The sequence below is a fragment of the Neolamprologus multifasciatus genome, chromosome 8 (genome assembly GCF_963576455.1).
Source record: "Neolamprologus multifasciatus chromosome 8, fNeoMul1.2, whole genome shotgun sequence".
In the NCBI taxonomy this organism is placed as follows: Eukaryota; Metazoa; Chordata; class Actinopteri; order Cichliformes; family Cichlidae; genus Neolamprologus; species Neolamprologus multifasciatus.
In genome coordinates, this window is record NC_140446.1 from 22,625,015 (window position 1) to 22,646,204 (window position 21,190).

The following is a 21,190-nucleotide window of genomic DNA, read 5'->3' on the forward strand; positions in this document are numbered from 1 at the left end:
GGAAATACACCAATTGTGTTTGTACTGATACTACATACAATACCAACTGTCAAGTATGCTGGTGCTTGTTTTGCAGCCTCAAGAACTGGGCATCGTCCAGTCACTGAGTCTGAGTCACTGACTGTTCACTCCTGCGTATACCAAAGTGTTTTAAAGTCAAATGTAAGGCCATCTGTTCAGAAGCTGAAGCGTGGCCCAAAATGGGTTATACAAATCTACGAGAAAAGAAAATAATCAAGTCATTGCAATGGCTCAGCTGGTGTGCAACCTTTAACCCGATTACAATGGTGAGCTGTAACCTTAGAAGAGCTGCGCATAAATGAATGTCTGCAAACCTTAGTGAACTAAAACAATGCTCTAAAGAATAGTAGCTGAAAATGTCTATACATCAAAGTGAGTACAGACAGGGATGAAATGATTACTTCAGTGTTTTGCTGCTAAATGTGGTTCCAAAAGCAACTAAATCAAAAGGTGAGCTCAGTTTTTCACAGGATCTGTCATATCTTGCTTTTTGGCATGACCACAATATTTGCTTTCCACAGGTTTTTGTCAAAGATTACTTAGTTTTTTTTTTTGTTTTGTTTTTTCAAGAATCATCCATCTGTGTGTTCATTTTTCTTTTAATGAAATGTTAAATCTTTCCTGCATAAACATCTGCTCTTCAAGGCAAAATAAAGGCTGAGACCAGTGTTTAAAGCAACAATAAGATAGGGATGAATTGGCAGATCCAGCAGAAGAGCTTGAAAGGAGAACTTTCTAAATACAGGCACCATGTTATTTGACATCTCACTGAACCAGGAAATAACCGAAGCCATCATTTGATCACTCCATTGATTCTCTCTTTTTGATTTCATAGCCTTCAGGGCTGGAAAAGCCCTCGTTTTATAAGCCAGGATTAAGGACTGTTGTTTTGCCTTCTCCGTCTTACCGTCGTACAAATTAGAAAAACACATTTCCTATGCCTGTCTTGGAGGGTGGCCAGTGTCTTCACATGCCAACTCTACATTCCTCTGCCAGGGCAGGATAAAAGCTGAATAAATATTGTCTCTGATTTGAGTGAGAAATACAGCAAGAGGGTCTTTTCTTCGTTTGGCAGGGGCAGAAAAAAAAAAAGCGCATGTCTGCCCAGTACAATGGGGCAATATGTAAAGAGGTGTTCATCGCACATAAACACACTGTTTATTAATTCCATCACCGGCAGTACAGAGAGGGATTTTAAAATTTGGTTAATGACATGACCTTACTTTAATGAACCTGATTCTGTTTTATTCCTGGATTAATTATCAGGCTGTTTTTATAAAAATAAAGAGAGAGCTGTCTTAAAATAGTCACGTGCCCATACAATTCTGCATCCCGTCCAGCAAATGTGAGGAGATTTTTTTAATTATCACTGTAATCAGTTACTAAAATCAAGAAAACATGACTATTGGGGATTTCCCAAAAACAGGTAGTGTGGAACTAAAAGCAGGATGTGTTCCTAAAATTACCCACATAACTCTGATGTTGAAACCCATTAAACACAACATCAATGTCACTGATTTTAAAAAGAAGCTTACCCTCAAAACTTTAATATATGGCATATATGAGCTTCCATTTTCACTGCTCCTCCTATAATACCCCCGAGTATACATGGTCCAACAAGGGAAATGCGAGGGCTGCATTAGGGTTGTGTATTTTGCTTCTTTTCCAACATTCATGAAGGAAGAACACAAGCTCAAACACGTGCACGGTGCACAATCGCTGACATGTTTCGCTGTTTCTTAGCGCTCAAAAGATCACAGAGCACCGATATACTTTTCCTCTTCAAGTGAGTAGCTTTTAAGGTCAATAAAGTCAAACTGCTGCTTATGGGAAACATGAAGCAAGTGACCCAAAAGTGACTTCAGATCACTTTGTGCTCATGTAAAAGCTGCATAGCCAAATCAATATTCATGGTGGTGCTAAAAAGCTTTCACTATAACACCAACACCAATTTTAAAAAACACAGGAACCATGCATTTAAACCTTTTCCCTTGACACCTCTGTTTTGCCATGCCTCTTAAACTTCTATTTAAACTATTTTGGTATCAGAGCCTCTTTGGTGAGGGAGCGCAGAGGCCGATGAGGGAGCTGAAGAAAAAGGATGCAGAGGAAAGAGTGACAGGCTGTCTCTGTGGCCGTATAGATGTAAAGTGAGAAAGAGGTTGACCTTCCCAAGTAAACAGACTATGGGCTGTGTCACATAGTTGGCATGCACACAACTATTCCATCAGCTCCACCATAAATGGTAACGGTCTTAAACAGCACAGGGAGCTAAAACAGACACCCTCGCTTTACTCGTCCAACCCGCCCTCCACACATCACCCCCTCTATCCCATCACCTCTGAGTCCTAACACTCCCCTTATCCATATCCAACACTCTATTTCATTATCTTTTTATATCTCCGTCTCTGTGTCGCATACACATTTACATACACCGCTCGCGGGCACGTTCTGCTGCCCGTCTGCACACAGAGCATGTGTGCGCTGGTTCAAGTGTTTGTGTACGTTTTTCTGAGTGTGCATTTAAGAGATAGGAAACAGACAGAGGGGTTCTGTTATGTGTCACGGACAGCAAGGCTGAGGCTGCAGCTCTGCACAGGGGGCTGCAGGGTAACAGTAGGTCTGTATTTTGAAGGACGCGCATATGAATCAATTGGACTTGTGGTTTACATTTCAGGGGTTAAGTCACATCTGCACATACTGTACATATATGTGAATGTGTGTGTGTGTGTGTGTGTTCATTTGGACTCATTCAGTGTGTCAGATTCTTTTATATGTCTTGAGCTAAAGAGTAATTTTTTGCAGAGCAGTATTTAAAGCTCATGGCTCATGGCCAAAAGTATTACATCTGCTCTTTAATCACTATAATGGGTAAATATTCTATAGAGAGATGAAAAACTAAGTGGGCCTTAATATAATTTGAAAATAATTATGCTGTAAATGCAAGACATGTTTCAGGCAGTTGTTTCAATCTGCCAACTAGCTGAACTAATTAAGCAACAAAAAAAAGTCTTTAAAAAACAATGACATATAAGCACTTTTCAGAGTGTTACTTTAATGGCTAATTTGCCCCTCCAAAGCAAGCATAGAGGAGCAAATTAATTTCTTTAAAAACTTTTTGAAACTATTTAGATTTTAAGTTATGGACATGGCTGCTTTGGCTTCCTTGACTGACAGGTGTGCTAGCATATTAGCCAATAATTGCTAATATAACTCTGTTATATTAGCTGTTAGCAGCTTTTCTAGCACTTAAATGGATTTATTTGTCAAAAACACATGCTTGCTTTGAGGTACAGCCCATCCAAGAAGTTTAAGTTTTGAGTAAAATTCAAGTATTTTATTAGTCAGGCACTTTTAGACAGGCTTTATGTTTATGAACGCTGGTTGCTAACCAGTCTAGCTAGCTTTAGCCTATGGGTTACAGTTGTTACATCCGTCCATTAAATTGAATCTATGACCATAAACCCTCTTGTCTTAGTCTAGGTATATTCTTGTAAGATTTAGAAAAAGGAAAGACTTGGGCAAAATTAGCTACATGCCCCACTTTTGGTGTTTATAAGAGCGCCAACAATCCAGCTGAATTTAGCTTGAAGAACCACATTAACTGTGCAACATGCTTACTCTAAGGATTTTTCTTCAATTGTACTATTGGGACATTGGCGTGGAAAAAAAAAATCCAAAACCAATAGAGCACAACGTCTTTGCAACTAGCAACAGAATATGTGGCTGAGACATTTCAAGGTTAGCGGCAGTGGCTCTGGTGAGCAGATATAAAAGGTGGGATGTGAGACAGCTACACAGTTGTCGTTTGAAAGCATTTCAAATTAACTGCAGGCCGGCCATTATGTAATGTGTTACATTGTGTTTAGTAAAGGAAGTAAATCTCATACTGAAAACAAAGTGTGACACTCAGTTAAAGAGCTTCTGTGCTCACAGTCTCTGTCTGCCTGACAGCAACATCTGCTTTTACTGACATAGATTAGATTAGATAAAAGATTAGATTAGATTAGATAAAACTTTATGAATCCCTCGGGTTGGTTCCTCTGGGAAATTTGTTAAATCATCATCATCATCATCATCAGAGCCATGAGTAAAAAAAAAAGTGTGTTTAGGGTCTGAACTTTTGCGTCACACAAGTTAGGTGCATATATTTTTGTAACATTGCCAAAGAAATCAACTGAGAAACACAGAAGATTAAGGATATCAAACAACAGAAGTTTTAATATGTTGCATTGGTTTCAATACCTTTCCACAAAATATGTCTTTTCAAAATTAAAGCGTACCCCTATTGATGCCCTGCTGTGGTATTTGTCCTGCGTATAGAATTATGGATAATAAACTGGTGAGAAAAATGGAAATTACAGTTAGTCTGGATCTTAAAGTGAAATCTGCAAATACAAACAAACACAGCTGCAAAGTGAAAGCATATTCTCTTCTATCTGCTCATACTTTGCATACTTTGTGATTGATGAGCACGTGCAGTGCATTTATTTCCAGCAGACACCCTGACGGGCTCTTTGAAACAGGTTGCGCTTCGAGTTGAATTCACTTCGCACGTGTGTTGTAGTCGCGTTTCGCATGTTTGCCTCTTCATCAATTATTCATCAGCGTGGCTGTTTCATCTTCATAAATTCTCAGCCAGAACTCTATAACCTCATTTAGAGACGAATTAGACACATAATTGCAGCTCTATATTATGTGTCTGTGTGTCTCATCTATTTACAGAACAGAAGGGGGTACCAGAAAACGGGTCAACGTGATCGATAAGCTGTCACACTCAACGCAGGTGAAGCACTTTCTTAAAGGTGTAGTTTTTTCTTTCTTTCTTTTCCCCTCAAACACAAACTTTGACTTGCAAACAGCAGATGATACTTTGGCGGTTCTATGATTTGTTTGGATTACATACTATATCCATAATTATGACATCTACACTGTCAAAAAGCATCAGCCACAAAAAACATCAGATCTCAAGGAGAAATATATATAGTGATATAGTCTGGGCATGGTGTAAGGAACAAAAGAATGCCACATGATTGGATTAAAAATGAAATCACTGAGCTCCTGGACGGTGTGAGGTGCAACCTGGAAGCATCGGATGGACCAAATCATAATGTCCCAGGGTTGTTCTATTGAATGTATTTCAGGCAAACGTGGGGGGAAGTCAATGGTTTCAATTGATCAGTTCCTTTGTCCTCTAGGAACTGTCTGCATACTCTCACCACACAAGGTGGAGCATTGTCATAGACCAGGAGGAACCCAGGACTCACTGCACTAGTGTAGGGTGCAGTGAGTCTACACTGATACCTAATGGCAGTGGGTCCTGCCACTGCACTCAGGGTTGCCTAGCCTGTAGAGGTCTGTGTGTCCCTCTATGGATATGCTTCCCCAGACCATCTCTGAAACCACCAACAAACTGGTCATGCTGGACAATGTAACAGACAGCATAACGATTTCCATGTATTCTCAAGACCAGAACCTTCTCTAATATGTGAAAAACAGGGCACCAGTGATGCTCCTGCCATTTTTGGTGTTCTCTGGCAAATGCCCATCGGGCTACACGGTACCAGGCAGCGCGCAACCTATTCCTCTGAGCACAAAGGAGCAGGTACTGGTCCTGTTGGTGGGTTAAGGACCTTCTATGGCCCTGTCCAGCTCTCCTAGAGGAACTGTAGGATGCAGGTATTGCCTCGCTTGCAGCCGTGACGCTAACCTTAGCCTAGATTAACAAAGGATTTTGCTACTTAACTGACCCTCTCATTGTTCCTTTCGTTTCTTTGTGCAGTGTATGATGCATCCACTTTGTCTGAGCCACAACCCATATATTATTGAACACATTTGTTTTTTAATCTAACCAAAAGTAAATACAGAAATTCCCACCGGGAAAGGCTATTTTAATCTCTGCTCTTGGGATTTCTATTCATCAGCCAATTTCAGTAGATACTTTCATGTTTAGAACACATCCGTGTGGAAGCGGTTGTAGCTAATTAAATATCCAGCTAATAAAACAGCTATTTACTCATTGGAAAAGCTTATTCTTACCATATGGAGAGCGGAGCATTCATCCTAGCCAACCTCAATTTTTGCTTTCCCATTTGTTTCCCAGACTTTGAGAAGGTGAAACGCCGTCTCCAGGACACCAATATTTATCAAATCTCCAAATTTCTCTGTTTACTTTCGGTCAAACTTGGAAACAAACACTTGAAATGATTCATATAAAAATCAAGATCTTGGAAAGCTTTGAGGACATTGTGGTTTTCGCCCTTTCTGCTGAGTTTTTCTGCAAACAAGGTGAAGAATGCAAATCAGCCACAATTATCCATCCTTATCCACTTATCCAACTTGGGGTCACTGGGAGAATTGGAACCTACTGCAGCTGTCATAGGGTGGGAAGCAGAATACACCCTGGACAGGTCACCAATCAATCACATGGCTAATCCACAATGACTTACACATGATTGAAAAATACGTAATACACACACACACACACGGCAGAATTATCCTCATTTTGAAAAAAGTATAATAATAAATATACAGACAGCAAACCACAACAACAACAACATAAAAGAACAAATGTGTTTGAATGGCAACAGGATGTAAAAAGAAATATTATTGAGAAGCAATGATGATGTGTTAGTGGCTGAGTCAGCGTTTCAGTAATTTTACTTATTTATTTTTGTTTGTGAAGAGAAAAACAACAAGGTGAAGCAGCCACTGTAGTTGAAAAAGAAGCCAATATATAAATGTCAAAAAGTGCAGTTCCTCTAATGGCATCACTTGACTGTTTCTTAAACATGAACTGGATTAAAGATGGAGGCAACCACTATGACTTCACCTGCTGATGGTGAAAGGCCTTTTTGGAGTCACCATCTCGAAAGCTTCTTTTGAAGTGAAATACAATAAGCAATTTAATGGGTGGATCTGAGTGTGAGACTGAGGACTGCTTACTGATTGGTTAAACAATGGTCAACGTTTTCCTATAAGCGTTCCTAAATCTTTTTTTTAAAACCAGTGGTCACCCATGCTGGCCACTAAAACAACAACAAGATCAGGGCACTTGCATTGACTTCATCTGTCTGAGGAGTACAGACCCATAAACCTCCATGAGAAAGATCCTTCCTGGTACAAAGTTTATCTTCTGTAGTTCTGTTTTCTCTAAAGTTTCCCGTGCATGAGCTAGTCCAGCTGGTATAGCTAATAATGCCCAAGCTCTATTTGATCATCCAAAGATGCTGACATCCCAATTATGAATATACAGCTCATGACAGCTCAGTGAGACAACTGCATCCCATTTCAATAGTTCAGCTTCCCAACCGACACAGGGAAGTTTACTCTATTGCCACTAAAGCTCATGAGCTTCAAGGATAATGCAAGACAATCCATAACTCTGTTAGACACAAAGCATGTTATCTTGTAAGGTAAAGGCCCTACAATAATACAGAGAAAAAACCCAACAATCAGATCACCCCCTTAAGAGCAAGCACTTGGTAACAGTGGGAAGGAAAAACTCCCTTTTAACAGGAAAAGCCTTCGGCAGAACCAGGCTCAGGGAGGAGCAGCCATCTGCCGTGACCGGTTAGGAGTGAGGAGAGGAAGACTGGACAAAATACATGCTGTGAAAGAGAGCCAGAGATTAATAATAACTAATGATTGAATACAGAGTTGTGTGTAAGCACATTGCGTGTGAAAAGAGGCGAGTGAAAAACAAACACTCATTGGATCATTGGACGTCTAACCTACAGAGGGAAGATTTAAGGTCACCTCATCCAGCCCTACCTATAAGCTTTATCAAAAACAAAATTTGAAGGCTAACCTTAAAAGTAGAGAAATAGTTTCTGGGACAACCCGGTAATAATGAAATCCAAAAGTCCAGCCTAAAAGTAATAAATGCACAAACTAATGTTTCAGCACCACTCCGAGACAGGATGTTTCTAAATGAAATGAAACATTTCAGTGTGGATATGTTTTAAATTAACTTAAAACACTTTATTTTTTTTTTACTTTCTAATAAATTGCACATCATGCTGACTCCAGAGTTATTACAGGATATAATCTGAAGGTGTTTATTGCAGTTTAGACAAACCAGCAACATTTGATGAGGATATTTATGATTTTGTTTAACTGCCTCCACATGACGAGAAATTAAATAATCAGAAATATTGTCTTTTAACTTTTGCACTACAGATTGATTTGTTCAACCTCATGAAAATGCTTCATCTTCCTCCAAAATTTAATAGACAAAATATGAACTTACGCAGTACTAAGCGCAGTAGGTGAAAATTCAGGAGACTTTCTGCCCGTCAAACTAGTTTTAACAAGAAAAATGGCAGCATGAGGTGCACACTCAAAACTCCAGCAGGAAACTTGGCTGGAGGATGTATGGAAATTGAAAGGCAGCCTCTCCTCCATATGGACAGAGTTACAGAGGGAAAGGAGGCTTAGTGATCTTTGTGGCTATTGGATGTCGATGGGCTTACAATCAATGAAGCGTCTCACTAAAGTCTTCAGCTGCCTGTCTGGAGACTGGAGGGATCCATGTTACCCAAACTAGAAAAGAGCACCCGAGAAAGAAGTGAAAAGGTTGAAGAGGACAAAAAAAGGCAGGGGAGAAGCTGACGCAGAACAGTGTGTGTGAAGAAAGGAAATAAAAGAGGTGGAGGTGAACAAAAGCGAGCAAAAAGTGAAAACGCAAAAAGAGGTTGATGGAGGCTAAGAGGTCTACAGAGGAGGAAGAAAAGAGGAAGCAGTACAACCAGAATTAGAAAAAAAAGCTATGAGCAAGAGCACGAGAGGAAAAGTCAGGAGGAAAAAAAAACGATGAAGGGAAAGTAGAAACTAGAAAGCTATAAAACTTCCTACGTGTGTGTGTGTGTGTGTGTCTCTGACATCTGGATATGTTTATAGGCACTGGGTCAGTGACCGAAAGTAACCTCCTAAAACCTGGCTAGGCTTCAATCTCCTGCTACACACCCACACACACACACACACATAAACACAATACTTGTGTCCCTAGTGTTATATAACTTTACACCAAAACCGCACGTGCCAAAAACATAACCCAACACAATAGCCTCAAACACAATACATACCCCAAACCTGAAAGCTGCACTTGGCAAATGTCTTTATGTCCTCTATAAAAAAAATACTCATGAGAAGATCAGAGGAGGAAAAAAAGACACCACAAGACAACTTTTTTCCCCATTTTAGTAGAAATTGAATTGTAAATCGTGAACGCTAATGCAACTAATATCCAGGACTAGCATTTTGCTTTGCCAAATACCTTTTGAAATGTATTCGGTGCCTGTATGGAGTTGGCAACAAAAATAACTGAAGAAGAATGGAAAAAGATATTTAATGAGATTCATGAAGCTACCAATCTTTAATTTTGAGGGAATTTGTTTGGAAAATAAACATGACACAGTTATTGACCCTGGAAATTACTTCTAATTATAGCAGGAGTTTAAAGTCTCAACACTAGAGAAACTGTAGTGAAAGCAATGCAAATTACTGGCATAATTTTTAGTCATGCAAATGCTCAGAAACCAGTTTGTACAGAAGATGTTTTTTTCTCTCATATATAAAGAGTACAGTTTGTGTGTGTATGTATATGAAAATAATAAAGCTGTACTCAGTGTATGCAACACTTTGTGTTTTTGTTTTTTAATTAAATATCTTTTTTAATGAACTTTAATATTAGGCGGATAAAATGTGTTTATTAGTAAAGCTTTGGTAAGGCAAAAAATATCAAAACATAAATGTAGATTATGTATTATGTATCGGAATTTCAGGAGCGGGACCACGCCTCCAAACACGCTCCTTCCGGTTGTCATCTATATAGGTTCCCCCAGTTCTGCAAACCGTTCATTCTCGTTTACGTTCCCCACCCTCCCTCCCTCCTTGTTCTCAATTCTTTAACTTCTTCACTCCTATTTAGTTCATGGGGATCTGCCAGGCCCAGGAGCCGTCGCCAGTCCCCTTCGAGGCCTTCTCCAAACCGCAGCTCAATTCATGTCCAAGCATTCACCTTTACCTACTAAAACGCTGTCAAACCTAAAATGAGGACGTGGGCCCAGCTAGTGAAATGCTATTTTGTTTGTTAAGCCACTTAACAATAAATCATTTAAGTAGAAAAAGGGCAGTTAACTCAAGGGATTTAACCACGCAGGTAGAGTAGTGCAGAAATGGTTGTCGCTCTGTAAGGTTCTTTTCTCTCCACAGAGCAACACTGGACCTCTGTGAGAGTGACCATTGGGTTCTTGGTCACCTCCCTGACTAAGGCCCTTCTACTTCAATTGCTTAGATTGGCTGGGTGGCCAGCTCCTGGTGGTTCCAAACTTCTTCCATTTAACTGATGATGGAGGCCACTGCGATCATTTGGACCGCCAATGCTGCAGAAATTTTTCTGTACCCTTTCCCAGATCCGTGTCTCGTTACAATCCCGTCTCAGAGGTCTAACGGACAATTCCTTGGACTTCATGGCTTGGTCAACTATGGGATCTTATATAGACAGGTGTGTGCTTTACCAAATCATAACCAATCAACTGACATTACCATAGGTGGACGCCAATCAAGTTGTAGAAACATCTGACAGATGATCAGTGGAGACAGGATGCACCTGAGCTAATTTTTGAGTGTCACAGCAAAGGCTGTGAATACTTAAGTACATGTTATATATTTTTAATTTTTTTTTTTTGCTTTGTCATTATGGGGAATTTGAGGTGAAAAATGAGCTGAATCCATTTTGGAATAAGGCTGCAGCATGACAAAATGTGGAACAAGTGAGGCTCTGTGAATACTTTCAGGATGCACTGGGCCAATACAAAGAACCCGTACGAGCATTTTCCTGATACCTCTTTTAAACTCTGTAACCTCAACAGAAATGAATAGACTCCACTCAGAGAAATCATCTGCAAAAGATCAAATGTTATACTGACACAGAAAAAGAGGATCAGTTACATCATTACTAATAGACACAACAGTATCAATGCCAACAAAAGTCTGCAGTACAACTGCATCAATATAAATACACACAGTTGGGTGGTGCTGTCACAAAGCGCTTTACGTGCTGCATATTTGACAATGAAAAGATTGACTGGAACTTAATTAACAGACAGCTTAAGATAGAATGACTAAGCTCAGTGTGACCGCTCATTGCGTTCAGCAGATATCCTTTGTTTTTCCTCACAGAAACTTAAAACAGACTGGATTCACACCTGGGCAACATCTGATCATACTGAATGTCAGACCACATCCAGATGTGGCCTTCTGAGCATGTTGAATGTATTTACACCTTACATTAGCATGCATTATTCCTAATCCAGACTAGCTCTCGCTAGCGCATGTTGCATGTGAATATCAGGTGTGAATTGGGTCAAAGAGACAGCAGCGCAGGGATAAAAACAACCAAACAGCAGATTGAGAGGGAAAGAGTGAGAACATCTGACGTCAGATGTTGCTGGGCCTTCCCTACCCGTTAAATCACCCCTTTACTTTCCTCCCTCCCTCGCTCTGTCTCTTTCCGTTTTCTCTCTCACATGGCTGTAATTAAATTAAATTAATGTAAACAAATGAGACCAGAGAGAGACATCAGGAATTCCAGTTGGGCCTGTGGGAGCGGTGTTGCTTGCAAAATCGCACAGAATGACACACGCACACACAGAGGATGTACAAGTCAAACTGATACTTTCCTACAGTCGTTCTCTATCTGCGTGACTATATGCATCAGGATATTTCACATTTCCACAGAGAAATTTTTCAAGGCATTTGAATATCACAGCACGGCAACTGCACATCCTTTTGTTGAAGAGAAAAACACATTAACTAACCTGCTCATGGTACTCGATTCCCATGCTCAGAGTATTGATCAGAATCGCAATCATAATCCCTCGGCCAAAGTACTTGCTGTCCACAATCTTCCGGAAAGTGTCGCACACCAGCCTCCAGAAGTGAACAACCTTGGCGGCCGTTTTCCCCAGCCTCCGGTGCTTCTTTTTGGGCTGTCGGCTGTCTCTTCTGTCCCTGTGGTGGAGGTCCTGAGTGAACTCGTATACCCCATCACTGTCTGAGTCTCCAGGTGTCTCGTTGCCCTCGGTCCCGCCCTCCGATTCGTTGGCCAGGGCCTTGGCGCAGTAGGGGCAGCTCTCAGGGTCTAGGGTCAAAGCGGCCGTGTCCATGGCGCTGCTGGTGGTGCTGAGGTCACGGGCTGACAGCTGGCAGGAGAGCTGGGCTGCAATTGAGTGAAAAAGGTCAGATGGAGAAGCTGAAGCAGAGAGAAGGGTACTGCGGTGGAATCAGCATGATTTTGATAAATTACTTAAATGAAGTGGTTTGGACAAATTGTCAGATCCAATGAAAGAAAGTTGCGTGTGTGTCAGGAAAAGTGTGTTTGACGGTGATGGGCAGTGTGTCTGTTGTATGACTAATGCCTCGTCTCTACAGATTCTCTGGCCGCTAGCCAGCCTTTTTTCACCACTTGCACAACCCGAAGAGACCTTAACTGACTTTTGTTTGGCCTAAGACATTTTTTAAAAGTTGACCAAGAGGCAAAAAAAGTTGGCTGGACATGAGGCATTAACATTTATTGACTCTAATTAGCACTCTATCTGCTTGTCATGAAAAAAGCAAAAATTTCTTTCTGGACAGTGTTGTAGCTCGAGACTTAGTCAGAACAAATCAATACTGCACAACTGATTGCAGTTAAAGGAACACAACCACTGGTGTGTTACATCATTTCCTTCAACACCAATATGGAAATTAGCATGGGCTGAGTAAATGAGATAGCAGTGTTTCCCACACAGAGTCTTCTTGGGCAGGCTTTCCAGGTATATGAATGGCACCCCAAATACAGTATGTGATGATTAATTTTAGCATATTTTGAATTTTTTCTATCTGTCTGAGAGAACAATGTCATCTGTGATCGATTTACTGTTGGACCATTCCCTGACTCTTATTTTGTTCACTTGCTTGCTAGTCCTGGCCTTTCATGTTTTCTCTGCCAGCTGGCTCCCCGGCTGCTACCCCAAAAGGGATCTTATCCATAGCCAGACATACTCCAACTTCACTATCTTGACCTACAGCTGGCAATTGTAGACTTTGTTCTGGTCTGGAAGACCCCTGCAAACAGGATGGCCTCTCTAAATACAACCTGCACGTCGACAACTGGTTTGTGTGCAGCCATGCCAAACTCAGAGGGTGCAGAGCAGAAGGGCTACCATTTACCAGCTGCAAAACATGATGGTTTAGTTCAACCGTGTGAGACCTTGGGATCATATCAACTCTCTGTGGATATCAGCTGAGTGGCATCACGGACCGCCACAATAGCAACCTGTCCAGTGAGCCAGGTTGTAGGGAAAACACATGAAGCACCAGGGTTAGGCAGTTAGCAGTAACTAAACTGTCAAAATAAGAGTGAGAAGATTATCCAAATTAATTGGAAAATTAAATCATATCAAATCTAATCACTTGTACTTGGTCAGCCAGTCATATATCAGGGTAGCTCACTCAAGTAAATCTAAACCCGTGGATATTCTATTTTTTTCTCCTATTCAGCTCAGCTAACACACAAAAATGTATCTGCATCTGCTGCCTCATTGTGTGTCTACCTGTTGGACTGAGCGGGTCTACCAGACTCGATGGCCTTCTGTCCTGGGGCATTGGTGGAATATTAAGGTTGATGTTCATCAGGGTGCTAGCTGCAATGCTCCCTCTTCTAGACTCGGCCAGAGCCTGAGCTTGAAGGGTGGGGTAGTTCTTAGGCCCTGGAGCAGCAAAGGGCACAGAGTTCCTCTTAATGGCCCTGGACTTGGGAGCCGGAGCCAAGGAGAAGAAGCCTGGAGCAATTCCAGAGTTGATGTTGAAAATGCTGCAAACTGAGGATGAATCAGCAGCAGGACTGGACAAAATCGCAAGGTTCATATCAGAAGTTGCTGCTGTCACTGAAGAGGGTAGCGCCACGGCAAGATGCCCACTTCCAGTGTTTGCTATGAGAGTTCCCCCATTGTTGTTATGAGCCCCACCTTCTGCCTCCCTACTGTCCAAACATCTGGTGCTCCCTCCTCCCCTCACACTACCATTCCCTAGATGGTAGTGGTGGTGGTGGTGCTGGTGATGATGATGCATTATGTGATGAACTGACACAGACCCCTGCCTGGAGGTCTTTCTCCTTCTCCTCTGGCTGTGGCTGCGTTGGATATCTGTGGCTGGGGGCGAGGCAGCAATGTGGAACCCAGCACGACGGGCCAAGAGCCTGCAGATATGGGCCACTTGCTTGGCCCCCTTGCGGATGATGTGAACCAAGTACTTGAGGAGCTCGTCATAGCAGGAGCCTGGCTCAGATAGGGATGCCAGAGTGCTGGCGTTGGACATGAAGCGCACTCGTTGTTCCTTCATCAGCTGGCTCTCCCTCTGCTTGGTCTCTGAGAACTGAGTGGCAATGACGACCAGGCACAGGTTGATCATGAAGAACGAGCCAATCTAAGGGGAAAGAAAGAGAGATGATATTGTTACTGAGGTCTAAAGAATGAAGACTACAGAGAGAACGTTGTTTGAAAGATGTGTTGACCCAGGTAGTTGTTAGCATTAGCAATTAGCTCTGCTAATCTGAACAATTCAGCTGGACCTCTACTTAATGTTAGGCTGTTGGGGCTTTTTCAGGTATGTTACATACTATGTTACTTAGCATCTGTCTACACTTGTACAGTTTGTGGATAGAGATTACCAAGCTTGGTAACCATTAGCTAATATCTTAGCACCCCACCCTCTTGTCCAAATATGCTAGCAGCTGCAAAAGTTTTAATATTGAGGCTTAAAGCATTGGGTCATATCACAGTAGTTATGTCCATCTTGTGTACAGCCTACATTCACACATGATCAGTGGATGCTCACACCCCCAGTTGACCCTCTTCTTCAATCGTGTGCAGATATACTTACAATAATGAGCAGGATGAAGTAGATGAAGTTGTAGAAGGAGTGAGCATCCATCACAAAGTACATGATGTCCACCCAGCCTTCCAGGGTAATCACCTAAAAATGAACACCAGGAGTTAAGTACATACAAACATAAAAAAAAAATTGAAAGAAGAAACCAAATAAAGAATGGAATTTAAAAATAGAAATTGAAAGAGGACATATTTCCCAGTGCTATAAAAACCAGGACTCAGCATAAGAGTAATCCTCCAACATTTATGTTGTTTGTTTTACCCCACGCAGGCTGAACATCTTCAGTCTGGCTCTCTAAAAATACCCGCCCCCCAGCAAGATAACTATGACTGAATACTCCAACAAAATGTTATTCAGATGATGTGAAGATACCAAAGAAATGGTGCGGAAAAAATAAGCTGCAGTCTGGTTGTGCGATGTTGGTGACCTGCTAATCCTCTAAGCCCTCTTTCTCTGATAGACTAGCCCAGGGGTAATTAGGCTCCATTTCTCCCTCTTCATCTCCATTTCGGATTACAGGATTGTGCATGGGCCAAATCGTACTGTATGTTGCCACTGCAGAAAAACTATTTTGGCATCTTCAAATCCGACCATTTGTCCTACCTGAAAGATGGCGATCCAAGCATAGCAGATGTTATCAAAGTTGATGGCTCCCTTGAAGGGGTTGATCAGACCAGCAGAGCAGTTGGTATAATACTGGTTCCAGTTGACGCAGGTGGTGTTGTCAGTGCTGTTATAAGAGTCAATATCCAGGATGCACTCCAGCCCCCCCTCCTCATACAGCTTGGGAATCGAGCTACAGTCCCTCATGCCGTTGTCTCGGGGTTGAGAGCAGATGAAGGGGTTCTCGTCGTCGTTTTCAGTGTGGTAGTACTTTCCCAGCTCCACAGACAGAGGGCTTGCAGGAGGAAGAAGGGGAAATATTAGTCAGATTGCATTAACTCACAGAAAAATCAGGACTAAATTAAAATGGCAGTGAGTTGGCCAAAAGACCCCGCAACATCAGACAGACCCCAACAAAACCCCAGCAATTAACTAATCCAGAATCAGGGTCAGGGAGCTGCAGCTATCTGGTGCAACCAGTTGGGAATGAAGGGAAAGACAAGAGAGCATATTTTAATAATCACTAATGTTGGTTTAAACTTCTATATGAAATAGTGATTTATAAGTATATGGAGAGTGAAAAGAGCTGAGTGAAAAGAAACAGTGATGAGAAGCATTCAGGCTTTGCAGCATAACTAGGATATGACCATCTGATCCCTAACTATAAACTATAAATAAGCAAACCACAAGAAACCCTACAATTTGAGAGTGATGTGTCAAATTTGGATGTTATGGTACTATTATATTTTTAAAATACAATGAGGCTTGATTATTCAAATCCTTGTATATGAGGAGAAGGATTTCAAAGTCTGTTCTGGATTTAACAGGCAGTCAATGATGCCCATGTTCCTAATATGGGCAGAATATACCCTTTACTCTCACTGTTAATACTCTTACTGCAGCATTCTGAATCAGCACAATGGTTCTCAGAGAGACTTTAGAATGACCCGATAATAATGAATTACAATAGTCCATCCTAAAAGTAACAAATGCATCAACTAGTCTTTCAGCATCACTCTGAAACTAGATTTCTTTTTAGATTAAAATATATGTGCAAATGAATAAAGGACGTCCTACATAGTTGTTTAACATGCACACTGAAGGACATTAATGCTCAAACATAACAGATTTCCTCAAGTTTACTGAAGGCTAAAGTAATGCCATCGAGAGTAAGTACCTGGTCAGATGCCATGTTTCTAAGAGGGCCGAGTACAATAACCCCAGTTTTGTCCAAATTTAGAAGTGTTGGCACACAGCATTGAGGATAATAACACTGGAGGAATTACTTCCACAAACTCAGTTACAGCACTTTCAGAAAGACTATTGTATTATCTACTGTATTGAAATGTATTTCCCAGTGCAGTGTAATTAAATTACAATTATGTGTTTAAATTACACTCTGAGTTGGGTTATATTCACTCTGAAAAAACCCAATAAAGTGTAATAATTTAATGAATCTGTGTCAAGGCTGTCAGCATCAGCGTCTACACGAATGTTAAAGTTACCCAATATTATTCATTTATCCGAACTTAACACTAAATCTAATAAAAGATAAGACAGGTCGATCATATATAAAATAGACAGACATATAGGGTTGTAGAAACAATACTACAAAAGTACTGCAATTAGAAAGCATCACATATTTTAGTCAAAAATGCAACTATTTTTATTAATAAGAGTAAAACCATGTTTTTTTTTCTTCTTTCAAAAGTTAGAAAATCTCACACTAAATGACTGGACCTCAAAAAGTGAGGCAAATAAGATATATATAAATTATAAATGATTCCGAAAGAATTATCATCTTAAAAGTAATGCATAAATTTGAGCAGCTGCATGTTGCAAAACAGCCTGACGAAATATCTCAGGTTAAATATGTGACCTTGAATGTTTCCAAGAAAAAAAAAAGTCCAGAGATGTCTTTCCTCAGGGAATAGTCTTTTTCACATGTATTCAACTGCAGCCTGCATTTATTGTCATAATTGGCGGGACATTTTTAATTTTCCTAATGGTGTTCCTTTTAGACTTTATTATAAACCCTGCACAATTTTAAGTGGATCAACTTCAAAATCCTAAAGTCTGCAGGTTTTAAATCCATGCAAACACTACAGCAGCTGATTCCACTGATTAACACTCGTGCAAACAGATTGGAGTAAATAATCAGTGAAGCTAGCTTTAATTGTGTTTGAAATAGCCAGGGTCAAATACCCAGGGAGAACCCAGTGTGCACTGGATGAGTTGGATATACAAGAGAATTTGCCTGCTATAACACATCTTGGCATTTCTGTTGCAGAACACTCGCCTGTCTGGAATAACTGGTGTGTGTCTGGTGACTCTGTAGTATCTGGCTCGTCTGTCAACACACATTCAGTTTTATTAATTGCCCTGTAGCATCACATGTTTTGTGTGACTACTTATCCACTCATCCACACTCTCTTATTTATATATTCTTAAAATCTGTTTCCAACTTTGGGATGATCTACAGGAGCACTTATTGCTCTGATGAGCTCAGTATGTTGTTCGGTCGATTTATCACATCCTGACATGACGCACGGGTCCACTTCAATAGTCTCAATCAGACTAATAAAGAGTTACTGTCAACCAAGCTAACAGCCTGTGCCGAAGCACTAAAATATGTATCAGTGATATGTGTTCAAGAGAAAAGGATGCAAGCATTAAAACAGTTATGTTTCTGACTTTGGACATTGAAAAAATGACTCGGCTTAGGTGCCATTTTTCTATTACAATGATAATGATTTTCCAGGTACGAGAGGAATGTCTAAAAATTGAGGATGATGATGAGAAAGCGAGAAAGAGACAGAGGGAAAAAATGCCTGCATAGCAAAGCCATTATGCATGAACTTCAATTATAGCTGTGAGGAGTTATACATCGAGGGGGAACGATGAGGGCAGGAAGATACAGGGAATATGAATAAGTCATTGGTTTCCATGTTCTATATGCCGGGTTCACATGACGTCTTTCTCATTATTCCCAGGCTTGTCTATCCCATTCATCAATGTGATGAGACTCTGTGATCACAGACCTTTTGACCTAGTTTAGGGTGCTCAGTCAAAGTTCACTCCTCAGATTGACTTCGATCTCCTGCAGAATTATGCTGCAGCAATAGCATCCCCAATAGCATAGCCATTCGATCCCTATACAACCGTTGCAAGAGCTTGGTTCGCATTGCCGGCAATAAGTCGGACTCATTCCTGGTGGGTGATGGGCTCCGCCAGGGCTGCCCTTTGTCACCGGTTCTGTTCATAATTTTTATGGACAGGATTTCTAGGTGCAGCCAAGTGGTGGAGGGCTTTCGCTTTGGTGGCCTCAGAATCTCATCTCTGATTTTTGCGGATGATGTGGTTCTGTTGGCTTCATCAGGTGGGGGCCTCCAGCTCGCACTGGAGCGGTTCGCAGCCGAGTGTGGAGCAGCGGGAATGAGGATCAGCACCTCCAAATCTGAGGCCATGGTTCTCAGCCGGAAAAGGGTGGAGTGCCCACTCCGGGTCGGGGATGAGTTCCTGCCCCAAGTGGAGGAGTTCAAGTATCTCTGGGTCTTGTTCGCGAGTGATGGGAGAAGGGAGCCGGAGATCGACAGACGGATTGGGGCTGCAGCTGCAGTAATGCAGACGCTGCACCGGTCCGTCGTGGTGAAGAGGGAGCTGAGTGTAAAAGCGACGCTCTCAATTTACCGGTCGATCTACGTCCCTACCCTCACCTATGGCCACGAGCTGTGGGTAGTGACCGAAAGGACGAGATCGCGGATACAAGCGGCGGAAATGAGCTTCCTCCGAAGGGTGGCTGGCCTCTCCCTTAGAGATAGGGTGAGAAGTTCAGCCATCCGGGAGGGGCTCAGAGTAGAGCCGCTGCTGCTCCACATCGAAAGGATGGATTTAAAACCTATATATACAGTGGGGCAAAAAAGTATTTAGTCAGCCACCGATTGTGCAAGTTCCCCCACTTAAAATGATGACAGAGGTCAGTAATTTGCACCAGAGGTACACTTCAACTGTGAGAGACAGAATGTGAAAAAAAAATCCATGAATTCACATGGTAGGATTTGTAAAGAATTTATTCGTAAATCAGGATGGAAAATAAGTATTTGGTCACCTCAAACAAGGAAAATCCCTGGCTCTCACAGACCTGTAACGTCTTCTGTAAGAAGCTTTTCTGTCCCCCACTCGTTACCTGTATGAATGGCACCTGTTTGACCTCATCATCTGTATAAAAGACACCTGTCCACAGCCTCAACCAGTCAGACTTCAAACTCCGCCATGGCCAAGACCAAAGAGCTTTCGAAGGACACCAGGAAAAGAATTGTAGACCTGCACCAGACTGGGAAGAGTGAATCTACAATAGGCAAGCAGCTTGGTGTGAAAAAATCAACTGTGGGAGCAATCATCAGAAAATGGAAGACATACAAGACCACTGATAATCTCCCTCGATCTGGGGCTCCACGCAAGATCTCATCCCGTGGGGTCAAAATGATCATGAGAACGGTGAGCAAAGATCCCAGAACCACACGGGGGGACCTGGTGAATGAGGTCCCCAAAACATCACTGCTCTTGAGAAGATCTGCATGGAGGAATGGGCCAAAATACCAGCTACTGTGTGTGCAAACCTGGTAAAGACCTATAGTAAACGTTGACCTCTGTATTGCCAACAAAGGTTATGTTACAAAGTATTGAGTTGTATTTTTGTTATTGACCAAATACTTATTTTCCACCCTGATTTACGAATAAATTCTTTACAAATCCTACCATGTGAATTCATGGATTTTTTTTTCACATTCTGTCTCTCACAGTTGAAGTGTACCTCTGGTGCAAATTACTGACCTCTGTCATCATTTTAAGTGGGGGAACTTGCACAATCGGTGGCTGACTAAATACTTTTTTGCCCCACTGTATATATATATATATATATATATATGTATATATATATATATATATATATATATATATATATATATATATAGATATATCTATATATATATCTATAGATATAGATATATCTATAGATATATAGATATATCTATAGATATATATATCTATAGATATATAGATATATATGTGTGTATGTATGTATGTATATATATATATATATATATGTATGTTACCATCGATGAGGGCATTTTTAGCTGGCTAAAAGGGCTTATTTGGCATTGAAGGTAAAGTAAAATCTAATGCAGGTTGTGGTATTGTTCTCTATACAGGAATCTTGTACTACTTTAGTACTCAACTGCAGTCTAGCATGCTGGAAATGTCAATGTTGTATAAGATTTGAATCCGTAATTTTAAACCAATATAAAACGGAACACAACAGATTAAAAGGGAGTTTTTCCTTCCCACTATCACCAAGTGCCTGCACATAGAGAATTGTTTGATTGTTGGTTTTCTCTGCATTATTGTAGGGTCTTTTCCTTAACAACACAAAATGCCTTTAGGCTTTTGCTGTGATTTGGCACTATATAAATACAATTGCATTGAATGGAATTTGGACAAGAAAGCACCAAATGTGTCGAACACCTTGAGAGAACCGTTGTTGTGATTTTGTGCTATATAAATAAAATTTAACTGAATTAAATAGAACTGAATTGAAAATAGACAATGTATACACGAGTACAGTAGAAATGGA

General features: G+C 41.1%; 1 protein-coding gene across 14 annotated transcripts in view; it reads right to left on the minus strand.

The window, feature by feature from the left end:
- The window catches only part of cacna1g (calcium channel, voltage-dependent, T type, alpha 1G subunit), a 234,357-nt gene that overhangs the window by 120,956 nt on the left and 92,211 nt on the right, over positions 1 to 21,190 (minus strand). For all 14 annotated transcript variants that reach the window (XM_085170412.1, XM_085170420.1, XM_085170419.1 and 11 more), the window contains 4 exons: positions 15,559 to 15,853; positions 14,947 to 15,039; positions 13,620 to 14,490; positions 11,844 to 12,244 (listed from right to left, as the gene is read on the minus strand). In XM_085170412.1, the coding sequence (XP_085026538.1) occupies positions 11,844 to 12,244; positions 13,620 to 14,490; positions 14,947 to 15,039; positions 15,559 to 15,853 (1,660 nt within the window). The remainder of the gene's footprint in view (positions 1 to 11,843; positions 12,245 to 13,619; positions 14,491 to 14,946; positions 15,040 to 15,558; positions 15,854 to 21,190) is intronic.